Source organism: Chiloscyllium plagiosum, unplaced genomic scaffold (assembly GCF_037043375.1).
Source record: "Chiloscyllium plagiosum isolate Xiang-an unplaced genomic scaffold, Cpla_swu_hap1 HiC_scaffold_3, whole genome shotgun sequence".
Taxonomy (NCBI): Eukaryota; Metazoa; Chordata; class Chondrichthyes; order Orectolobiformes; family Hemiscylliidae; genus Chiloscyllium; species Chiloscyllium plagiosum.
The window spans coordinates 76,362,039-76,374,688 of NW_028270141.1; the positions used below are offsets into that span (position 1 = coordinate 76,362,039).

The following is a 12,650-nucleotide window of genomic DNA, read 5'->3' on the forward strand; positions in this document are numbered from 1 at the left end:
CCCATCCCTATGCAGGGACTGTGAATTACAGGAATCCTGTAAGTTAATGATTATTGCCCCAACCCGGTGACTGGCTAATTCTGTCAACCTTTAACCACCACTTCCAAACCTAATACAAGTGTCACAACAAGTCTTGGGACTTTGGGAAGTCAGTCAGTCTCATCAATTTCCTCCTCTCACCTGTAAAACTGTTTTTTTCACATCCCTATAATAATCTCAGTCAGTAAATAACTACCTTTGTTTGTCCATTTTTAAATTTGGCACAGGGTACTTAACTGTTTCCTGAGCACAGTTCCCAACTATAATTTTGTGCTACTCCTTTCCACTGGCTTGGCTGCTCTGTGGGAAACATAGCCAATGTTTAGCTCACATGTTCAAAACAAGGAAGTCATCTATAAACCAACAAGACTGTTCCACTCTAAAACGTTTAGTAAGCCATTGTGCAATATAGATAGGTGCATTAATACAATGTCTAAATTTATTTTTGAACTTTGATAACATTTGAACATTTGTTTAGGTTCTGTTTAAGTGGTTCCATAATATGTTTTAATAATACACTAAATCTAAAATATATTTTTCATTCTGATGTGAAGTTTTTAATACTCTCCTGTCACTGCAGCAAATCTGCGATTCTTCCAGTGCGTGTCCCTTGATTCTCCCAATGGATATGGGCCTATGTCAAACATTTTCTCATCTCTTCAAAGTCCTGCAATAAACAAACAAAGCCTCAAGCAGAGTGGAGATTCTGAAAGGAAAGTCAGATCTCCTGGACATTAGATAAACAGATAACGAGACTACATGGGAAACTATTCTGCACATTTTATACTGAAACTTTCAGTTCTCCTGCTCTGCTCTGTTTGCAGAGCTGTATTCACAGAGATCACTGAGAAGAACAAAATACTTCAATGTTGACTACAGATATGTAAAGCAGGAAAGATAATCAGTTTGAATGGACTGTAATATTACTTCAGGTTGGAAGACTTAAATATTTAACACCTGTCAATCCTGCAGTGCTACAGCATTAAATTGCTCCTAACAGCTATATGAAATACTGACAAGTGCCTGCATCTCTTAACTCCTCTTCATGGCTTCTTGCAAGCTCCAAGGTGTTATAGAAACATAGAATCACTACAGTGTGGAAGCAGGCCAATTCGTCCATCAAGTCCTCACCAACCCTCTGAAGAGCATCCCAACCAGACTCATCCCCCTGGCCTATACCTGTAATCCAACATATCCAATGGCTCATCCACCTAACCTGCACACCTTCGGACTGTCAGTTTAAAATTGCCTTTCAAATGCTCGTAAAACGCAACATCCCTGTAGCTATGATTTTATTCATTTCAAGCTACTTGTCTTTAATGATTTGTTAATTGCCTGATATGCAGAAAACTAAAATTTAGATGGTCTTTCTCCCTCTTCCATTTCTACTTTAAGCAGGGAAAAAGTGAGTTCCATCAGAATTCTTGTTTATCTGCTCCAATTGTTCTTGTGCTTTTACTCAATGAATTCTGAATAATGCTACTACAGATACAATATTCAATAGTGTGTATAAACTGTGAAGGGTTTCCAATAATCTCTATATATTATAACAAATGCCAATGGACAACAAAACTGTCCATCCAAATTTTCAGTGTGATATTAGTATTGACAATATGCTCTGAAGCATTAGATTTAAAACAAAATTTTCCAGAAAGCAGATTGTTTTTATGGCATTAATTGCCCTTCAGCAATCAAAAGCACTGTTGTGATTAACTACCAGATGGAAACCTTCACACAGAACACTCAGTATTTTACTTATCCTATCCAAAAGCTTTGATGTATTTATTCTGACAGTGCATGGTTTTGCTGGAAATGACTTCACTTTCTGCTCCCTGCTTCTGCAACTGTATTTTCGTACATTCTATTATGCTCTGAAAAAGAAAATGCAGTTATTTGTCAGCATGTGACTTGAATTATTCTTTAAAGCATGCAATTATTTAAAACAAGGAGAAATATCACAATCTGGATTTAGGCAACTGTTGCAGAAGCACAGATAGCAAATTTGTTTTTGGAGCATGGAAGGTCATGATTTGGTGATCTGTGTATTCTTGTGCATTACTGAATGCCAACAAGAATCATAAAAGAGATGAAAGTGTTCTATTTATTGCAGACAACTGCATCTGACTTAAATCTAAAGTAGTCAGAATTTTGCTTGATTCTGATTTCGTTCTCGTTCAGAAAGATTTATCAAGATTCAAGAGAAATGGTACCAACGATGCACTAATAGATATATTTTCATTTGGAAATAAGTATTCTAAATCTTTTTTACACAATTTATAGTAGAGATTTATAGATATTGACATTGCTTGCACTCAATGACACAAACTTTAAAGATTTTGATTTTTGCTTTAATTTGTACAGTTACAAGGCAATATTAAAATAGTAACGAAACCAAAGCATCTCAATCTACTTAAAAACTATGCTTGCATTTCTTCATGTTAATTGTGACTATTGTTTATCAATGTACTTGCAAACAAATTGCCTTGTAAATGTATTTATGATAAATTATTTTGTAACATCTACACATGTGATTATGGACAGGAACTTCAGTTCTGAGACATATGCCAAAGCACTTAGACTTTAATGGCATCTCTAAGAAGGTCCCTAGTCACGCAAAAATGGAAATAAGATGGAAAATGCTGTTTATAATTCATATTAGATTTGTAAATCTAATTAAGTAAGACAGTTGGACAATAATTAATTTTTACTATCCGGTGTTAAAGAAGAGTTGATAACACTAGCTTAGCACAATGGGTAGTGCAGAATCAATGACATGCTATTTGCAGTTGGATAAGATTTGTGTTATTTGTATGATAAATTTAAGTCATGAAGAACACAGCCTTCCAATTGCTGCGGTATAAATCTGATGAAATCCTGTCATGAAGATGGGGGCAGCCATGTCTGCCCATAAGGAAATAAAAAAAACATATGAGTTTGACAGAGAGGTATGATTAACAGGATAAGAGAGACTGAAGAAAATATTTGACAAAAGGAAATTGTAAATGTTCAGATTGGTGGTGTGAAAACACTATTTATGATCAAGAGAAGCTCCTTAACCTTTGAACCTTCAAGGTTATGTTGATCAGTGTAAACAATAATGTTGAGATATGTGCTAAGGGGAAGATGAGAGCAAGTTTTAATTTTCAGGGATGATGATCTAAGAAATAAAAGGGAAAGATAGCACTTTTAAAGTGTACTAACAGGTTCTGTTTTTGAATCTGTGGCTGTGAATTTGAATTTTCTATAATTATTGCTGTTCAATTGCCTGAAAGTCACATGTACACTAGCTTTTAAAAGCATTGAACAGCTGAGTAACGGTCAAGTTTCTACGAAAGTATATAGTGACTACAACTATTAGCTTATGTTTTGTGTATATAAGACCAAGAATTTCAAGGAGACTGTTCTATTAATGGAAGCATGCCAGAGTAGAATAAACATTTGACTATGGAGTCGGATTGAATGATGGTGGAATAAGATTGTTTGCATGGTCTGAGGTCTTTCTAGGGTGTTTCAGCAACATCCTTTCCATCCAGCTTTGCAAGGTGAAAATGCCTACAGCTACTGCCTGAGGTGATCACCTCCCCTCGACCCCCAGGCTAAAAAGATAAAATATGAAATACAGAATGAGCTTTTCTGCTTCACAATACAAGTTGACTGACACATCCTAATTAATTACCTCAACCTGAATAAGTTATGGAGCCTTTCAAAGGCCATCTAAGAGACCCGACACCAACTCTCAGACATTATTATTCTGCTGAGGACTTTTAAATAATTACAGGGTGGAAGTCCTAAGTTTGTATGGAATTCCACCTGTTCTACCACTTGACTCAAGCTGTAGATGCCGTCATGTATGTACAGCAGAACGATGGATTTCCATTGAAGTGAGTTTCAGCTAAACTCTTAACTGACTGCATCAGCTCAGCACTTTACCTGGACTGAAATTTCATAGTAATTCATTTAGATTATGTAATCTATTAATGGAAAGCTATGTGAGTTTAAGATGAACTGCAAAACAATGTCACTTTTGTGGTCATTGATATTTTCAGATTATATTTTTGATTTGCTCTTAAAACTTCACTAAACAGTTTATGTGTTAGATTTATTCACACAAATGTTATTAGTATGAAAGAGAATGAAGTAGATCTTGATTCATGTAAAATTGGGAGTAGACAGCATGTCATACATCTCTCCTGAAGCAGATGTAAACTGAGCTACGAACGTTCCAACCTTTACATTACCCTGCATAGTCAAGATCTACCTTAACGCACTCTAAGAATCAAAAATTATCTTAGGTTTAGTGCATGAGAACAATAGCACCAAATGAAGGTGAATACCTTACTTTTTATGTGTCATTAGGTTTTTGATTTGAATTATGTTTAAGCATCACCATCTGTAGATTTTGAGTGCAGAGTCAGAAATAATGAAAGGTGTCACTATGTTCTAAACAAAGTTGTGTAATGTCTTCAAATTAATTTACAGTTTCTCATACTCCATTAACAAAACAAATGTATAAATGAAAGCTTGTTGTAATTCCTACAGGTTCATGTGCATTTTTTAAATCAAAGTAAATCAAAATTATTATTTTCTGTAAATGAATATAAACAAAAATATGTTAAATATAGAATATCAAGGGAGAAAAAGTAGAAAGAAAGAAGCATTGACATAGTAAAATGGGTTACAGATTATTTAAATAAAGTCACCCAATTAAAAATGGTTGCATTTATATAGGACCTTCGGTGACTCAAAGCATTTTGCTTCCAATTTGAAAAAATAGTTCAAATTTACAGTCACTGTAGCAAACATAGCAGCCAATTTTATGCACAGCAAACCCCACAGACAGTAATGTGGTAATAATTCTAAGATATTGATTCAGGAATTGATATTGACCACGACATCAGCCTAAATACAATGCTCTTTTTTGAAATAGTACCACGTGAAGTTTTATATTGACCTGAACTGGCGAAAGCAGACAAAGCTTAGCATCTGAACTGAAAAACAGAACCTTCAGCAGTGCAACACTACTGCAATGCAGTGTCATCCTCGACTTTTGTGCAGATATATAGCACATCTATCCAACAAAGAAACAATGCAAACTATGACCAGGATGTTTACTGTTATCTACATGATATTTGTTGCCCTAGTATCACCTTGACATACAAGCTTTTCTCTCCTCCAATTCCTATGACCTACTACTTTTCTACTTTTGGGTTGGTTTATAGTATCAAGACTATTGTGATTTGAAATGTACAATGATCTCTTTATATAATTAAACAAAGCCCAGAACATTAAAAAAAATACTATCCCAGAGTATTCCTGTATTGTCTAAAAGTCTTAAGGTGGGAAATAATCTAAGTGATCTAATTAGAGTTTGAGGTGTAACAAGGCTTCTGAAATGATTTCAAATTATTGTTCCCTTCCATAAAAGTCCTCTCTTATAGAGCTTCATTATTGTTCAACCCTCAGGCTCTAGGGTAGCACAGTGGTTAGCACTGTTGCCTCATAGTGCTGGAGATCCAGGTTCAATTTCAGTCTGGGGTGACTGTCTGACTGAGTGGAGTTTGCGCGTTCTCCCTGTATCTGCATGGGTTTCTGCCAGGTGCTCTGGTTTCCTGCTACAGTCCAAAAATGTACAGGTTAGGTGGATTAGCCATGGTACATTGCCCCATGGTATCCAGAGAAGTGTAGGTTTGGTGAATTAGCTATGATAAATATAAGGTTAAGGTGGGTCTGGATAGGAGGCTCTTCTGAACATCAGTGCAGACTCAGTGGGCCAAATGGCCTCTTTCTATATGTAGGGATTCTAATTTTTTTCTGAGGAGATTCTAAATCCCCCATTTAAGTGTCTTTTTTATTTTATTTTCCTTTATAAACCCCCACACTGCTACCAAACAGTGTTAGTGTATGTACGGATTCTATGATTAACTCCATCATTTTGCTGAGCTGACTGATAATCCAATAATCTTGTATAATTATTTCTATGATTTCACTGTTAATTGCACAAATATTGTGTTACTATTCATTCATATATTTTTAATTGTACTAGGAACAGCTACTTCAACAGTTCAGTAAGTTTATCCAATAAGTAATTAATCCATATGAAGTGAAAAGATCAGAAATTTTATTTCTAGATTGTGAAGAGTTACTAATTTATCAGTGTTGGTTTCTTAGCTTTAGTACCTGCAGAAATCAAAGAATCCCTACAGTGCAGAAGCAGGCCATTCGGCCCATCAAGTCCACTCCAAATCTCCAAAGAGCATCCTACCCCCTCCTTGTAACCCTGTATTGCCCATGACTAATCCACCTAGCTTGCACATCTACGGACTGTGGGAGGAAACCGGTGCTTCTAGAGGAAACTCATGCAGATACGAGGAGAATATACAAACACAAACAATCACCTGAGGGTTGAATCAAACCCAGATCCCTGGTGCTGTGAGGCAGCAGTGCTAACCACCATGCTACCCTCCCTTATGGGAGGAGACAATTGGCTAGACTTATGACTGTCACGTTAATCTCGCAGAATGTTTTGCTTGCTTTTGCCTCAGAGTCAGAAGAATAATTTGTCAGTTTGTGCCTGGGCTTTAACACAAAATCCTGCTGACAGTCCAGTGCAGCACCAAGAGAGTGCTGCGTTGTGAGGCAGCGAAGTTTTCGATCAGACATTAAAGCAAGATCTCACAAGATTAACAAGATATTAAAAATATTATGGCTCTATTTTGATGGAAAAGAGAGAGTTATCTCTAGCAGCCTGACTTATATTTGTTCCTTCAATCAATATCATAGAAATAGATTATCTCATTATAAACACTTTATTGATAGTGGAAGTTTGCAATAGGTGAATTGGCTGCTAAGTTTCCTACATTTCAATAGTGACCACATCTTAAATGCAAAATGCTTTAAATTATTTAGCAGTCATAAAAGGAATCAAAAAAAGAGCATTTGGGATATAATTCTAATTTAAATTTTTAATTTTTCTTGCAATACTTTGAATCTGTCATTACTTTCTTCTTTGCTTTTTTTTCCAAAGCTTGCCTTCTGTTCGATACATGAATGAAAAAATGAGTTGCCTGTTGAAAATTGGAGATGAAAACAAGTTTAAAAGATTATGTTCCGCAAGCTGAAATTAGTTTTCAAAACGTCATTGTTAAGTCAATCGAACTTATTCACTTGCTAATTTCATCTCATCATAGATGCAACTGATCAATCTTTGTTAGTTGTCCCTGCTAAAAGCTGGGAAAGAAAAAAGGCAGACAAATTTAATCAGCGATATGTTCTGGGATCCAACAGGAAAGAATCAGTACATTTGTCTCCTTTCTCTTTAGTATCAGATAGCAGAGGTTGGAGTGAAAATTTAAACAAAGTTGCCAAGAAATGTCAAATGTCAATTAATGATCCCCCATCTTACATGATTGCACATCACCAACATGATCAGTGTGAGTGGTAGGTGAAATAATGGGATGCAAGTTAGAGGACTGCTGCTGCACAGCAGCAATCTGAAGGAAGTAGAATGCCCATGAATATTGCAGGTTCTATAATTCCTTTGTTCACAATGTTTCTAAGAAGAAATCAATGAGCCCCTTTGGATGGCTGACCATTCCTGCAATGATTATGATTTAAAATCACCCTCCAAGCAGCAGTGAAGCAAACCGAAGTCTAACTAGATTTAGCAAAGGAGCTGCTTACAAGTAGGTAGGTCACAGAACAGGTTGTGATTGTGCAAGTTATGGATCACAAGCAACAACAGTCTGCATTACTTTTGTGTACTGCAGGAGATTTTGTTTTCAGTCCACATTTATAGATCAAGTTGTAGTGTAATTAAGAACAGGCAAACCCTTGTCAGGAAGCACCTGCGTAAGTAGGGAAACAATTTCAGGTCAGTAACCTTGACGTAAGGTTATGAACCTATAGTGATAAGGTCACAGACCTAAAATGTTAACTCTTAATCTCCATACACAGATCTGTTTGACTTGCTATGTTTTCCCAAGCATTTTTCTGTTTTTCAGATCTAGTATTCACGGTATTTTGCTTTTCAATCAAGATTTCCCTTTGGTAGGTGTCTACTATCTACCCAGCTCTAATTTATTTATCACCTTTAATAAAGAAAATTGGCCCATTTGCTTCTCAGTATTGTTATTGGTCAAGATTTGCCAGTAAGACAGGTTAAAAATTGTGAAGACTGTTGCCAAAGGAAGGTATTAAGAGGTGAAGAATAGAAAAGGGGAAGAGTCTTGGGAGGGAATTCCAGAGTTTAGGATTTAATCAGCTGAAGGCACAATCACCAATGATAAAGCAAAGGAAATTGGGGAAGCACGAGCCTAGAATTGGAGAAGAGAGGCTATTTTGGAGGATTGTCAAGCTGGGAAAGGTTACCCAATTGCATCCATTCATAATGGGCAGTGACTGAGCATGCAAAGGCTGGCCTTGTAAAATGGTACAGGCTGCATCTCTGATGCTAAATGCTTGGGCTACCTCGATCCCATATGAGCTCAATAATTGCAGGCAATGTCTGCGAAAATTAATCTCCGTACATAATATTAATGTGTTTTATGTTACAAAGGCTGACTCAAATAGAAGATGCAACATGGATAATTCAATAGCATGCCTCCAAGAGCATATTAATAAATATAAAACTGTAACAGTGCCCCACTATAATCAAAGATATATTTCACACCAAATATCTCCGCTCCTGCCAAGATTAGTTGAAGGAATATGAGAGCACCATGACAAGGCAAAAGAAAAGTAAGTCTGGCACAAGTCCAAGTTATTTATTCATCAATTGGTATTTTGGCAATAATCAGAATTTGCATGAAATATTGCTCAGCAAAAGCAAAACAGCACAGAAGCTGTTTTCAGTCATTAAAACATTTTTTGTCTTGATAAATTGATTTTCAAAAAAGACAATGAAACATCCTAAAGAAAATGAACACAACCTGCATATGGATCAAAAGTTAAAGATTGGTTATTTGATAGAAAGTTAATCAATTGCCAGGCTCCCTCAGTTAACTGAATTTTATTCATAAGTCAGCAACAATGTTTAACCGATTAAATATTTTTGGTTTCCTGGGTTGAGGTGACTGTCATGCAAGAAAGATTGCATGGAGCTGCTGGAGAGAGCTGTAGTGTGAGTATCAAATGAGAAATAAGACGTACAGCACATTATTAGTCAAAAATCAGCTTTTGATTTGGAGAAACACAGCAAATCTAACAAGTACAGATACAAATATGTGAATGCTAGCTTTTATGTACTAAATTATTAAATCAATTATTACCTTTAATGGAATTCTTGATTATTTATGAATAAGTTCATTCATCTTCGCACAGCACTTATTTAAAATAAAGTTATTAAAAATATAAAAACTGAAATTAAAATTCACTAAGTAATGGAATAAACTAATATCATAAGCTAGAATAAAACTTGTTTCATAGCAAGGATTGAGGCAAACGTTTTCCACAGATTCAATTGGTAAAAAACATCTAAGGGAGAAGTGTTTTGTACAGTGAGTAGTATTGTCTGAAAGGGTGGTGGAAGTACCCTTGTAATTTTCAAATGAAAAGCAGTATGTTATTGAAAAGGAGAAGTTTGTAAAATAGTAGGGAAAGAACAGGAGAGGGGGACTTAATGAATAGCTTTTTCACAAAAACAGCACGTATGCAATGAACCAATGATCTCATTACGTATTCCATAATTTAGCAAACAGAAAAAACAAAAGCCATTTAATAAGTCCATTTTATTTCTCAAATTGATAATACTGTGCACATTTTTAAAATAAGCAAAACCACTCAAAACTCTCTGAACAAGTAGTCCATTTCAACCAATTATAGCTTATGTTTTTTCTTCTAATCTTATATTGCTTTTAAATTATAAAATAAGGATTAAAATTACATTTTCAATATGATATTCCTTAATACAATTAATTTAAAACAAACCCATAGACCAGTTTAATGCTTGAAAGCTATTTGAATCACATTAAAAGTCACAATGCGGCAGGTAACTTCGATGCTAAACATTATCTGAAACGGAGTTTTTCTTTTCATAATGCCAAAACATCTATTTAAATTCCTAATGACATTTCAGATATTTACAATATCTTTTTCATTACAGAGTCAAATGAGGTTGAACAATCCCACTGAACACGTTTCAACTTTGGTTGAAATTAGCAAAATATAGCTGTCAAAATATCAACAGTGACCACAAAAGTTGACTTATTGTGTTAATGTGAAATGTACCTCATTTTGGTTGAAAAGGTTGTACTTCAGAAAGTGATACAAGTGGAACATTGAAAGTTTGTTCCTATATGATTAGTGTCATGATTGGTTATTGTGACAGTGGTCTGGATGTTGTTCAAAGTAGTGACAGCGAACCCTCGAGGGTATATCACAGTTTTGAAGCACACCAATGTGACTATTATGAAAGGGCAAAACAAAATTATGTTGATAAAGATATCTAATGTTATCATTTAAGTATTGACTTTTATGCTAAGAGACAAATCTCAAGTTGGTGCTAAACATCGTGCAGCTTACTTTTATGCTGTCACCAAGGTGACTTGCAACTGCACAATGTTGTTATGTTGCTGCTGTTTTTTCTTCTTTGTGACAGAGCACTAACAACTCTGTATGTAGTAAAAAATTATTGTAGAGTGTGAAAATTAGAACATTCTTCTGATTGATGATATTGAATAGAATTATTTTGACTTTTACAATATCTTCACAATAGTTATCTACTATACTTCATAGAAAAGTGGCTACAATTTTGATATGCAATAAAGTTGGTAGTTAACACATTTACTAGAGTTATAGCTGTCTATTATGTGGCTCTGCATTTCATTGAACATAATTGTAAGATAATTTAATTGTATTAAAACATTGATCAGCCAGATAATATGATTTTGGAAAATGTTTTGGTCTGCAACAAACACAAGAATGCTAAATTTCAAGTAATCACAACAGTTAACAGAAAAATGGTGTTAATTGGTTTGCAAATCAACTCTGGTAGGCTGAGATGTTGCAATCCAGAAAATAATAGGGAACTATATAGTCTCCCTCTGCTTTTAGGAAATTCAAAACAAAACAAAATAATATTTGTCAGCAATGCCATTGGTAGATGGAGCATTGTAGCCTTCAAATGGGAAAGGTGAGAGGGTTGTACTTGACTGATTGTGGCAGAGCCAAGTAACCATAACACAACAATTCCTCCAATTAGGCTAAAATTCAATGGAAGATCCTGGAAAACACAGCAACAATAATTTGTTTTTTTATGTCATGCTGGCATGATATCATGTCTGAACCTACGCATGCACAGATTGATCATGGTAGCCATTTTTGCAATGGAAAATGGTACCTCAAGGTATCAACATATTCCATATATTTGTGGAGAACAGTATGAATGTAAGATTCTTCAAACAAGCATAAATCAGCCATGTTATGAGGTTGATTGAGTAGTTTAAATTGGTTGTTAATGTAGCTGCTAATACACACAGGTTGTTCAGCAAGTGCTGCCTATCAGAGAGTCACATCTAACAGTAGGTATTTTATCCTGAGTTTTGCAAGCGTGGGCCGAGATAAATATAGTACAGTCTGTAATTTGCCTCTTTTAAACAACTGGAGGCAAATGTTATTTAATTTGAAAAACCAATCACTGGCATGCACAGTCTACATAACTCACACTACAACAGCACTGAAATTCAAAGATGTATGTAGGAAAAACATATTTGGATGGGTGGTGATGCATCAGTCAAAGTAAACCTCCCAGCCAATTCACAGTCAATTTTCCAGATGGACAATCAGCATCCTGTTTTTCCGATGGTATACATTTGTATGATTCTTCGAAATTTGGAAGTCACACAACACCAGATTATAGTCCAATGGGTTTACTTAAAATCACAAGCTTTCAGAGCACTGCTAATTTGTCACTTCACCTCACAAAAGGGCAGTGTTCCAAAAGCTTGCGATTTCAAATAAACCTGTTGGACTATAACCTGGTGTTGTTTGCCTATTGACTTTGTCCACCCCAGTCCAATAGCAGCAACTCACATCTTTGAAATTTGACATTCTCGCACTTGTCCTGTTGAGTGCAAGGCAAAGGTTTCAGTAGCAATGTTAAAGTGCTTTACCACCAAGGCAATAATAATTAGAAAAAAAGATTTAATAACAAATTGTTACTTTATATTATATTGTTCCTGTACATTGACTAATCAGAAAGGAGCCAATACAATATGAAAGGCTATTTCATGTGGAACTGAAGAATTTGGAAAAGAACTTGCACAAAACAGCCCAACAAACTAACGTGCCTGTGTATTGACACAGGGGTAAACCATATTAACCCATCTTCAACTGCATTAATCAAAGTGCAATATGTCATTCCCTACATTCATCAGCCTTGCCTTTCGCCTGATCATGAACATGAGAAGGCTTCCTATTTTCCTGCCATCCCTTTACTTGCGAAAATCTGTCCCAAATCAAATTTTGAAAGTTCTTGCCTAATACCATCAAAAATTAGCCTTCCTTCAACTTAGAAGTTTAACTTTTACATCCAGTCAACCCTTTTCCATCACTATTTTAAAACGAATAGAATTATGTCATTGGCCCCAAAGTGTTCCCCCACTGACACCTCCGTC

The 12,650-nt window shown here is 35.4% G+C and overlaps 1 protein-coding gene across 50 annotated transcripts in view; it reads left to right on the forward strand.

The window, feature by feature from the left end:
- trdn (triadin) overlaps positions 1-10,821 on the forward strand; it is a 462,709-nt gene extending 451,888 nt beyond the window's left edge. For all 50 annotated transcript variants that reach the window (XM_087980725.1, XM_087980732.1, XM_087980853.1 and 47 more), the window contains one exon: positions 620-10,821. In XM_087980725.1, coding sequence (XP_087836851.1) covers positions 620-777 — 158 coding nt within the window. In that variant the 3' untranslated portion in view covers positions 778-10,821. The remainder of the gene's footprint in view (positions 1-619) is intronic.
- Positions 10,822-12,650: the final 1,829 nt, after the last annotated feature.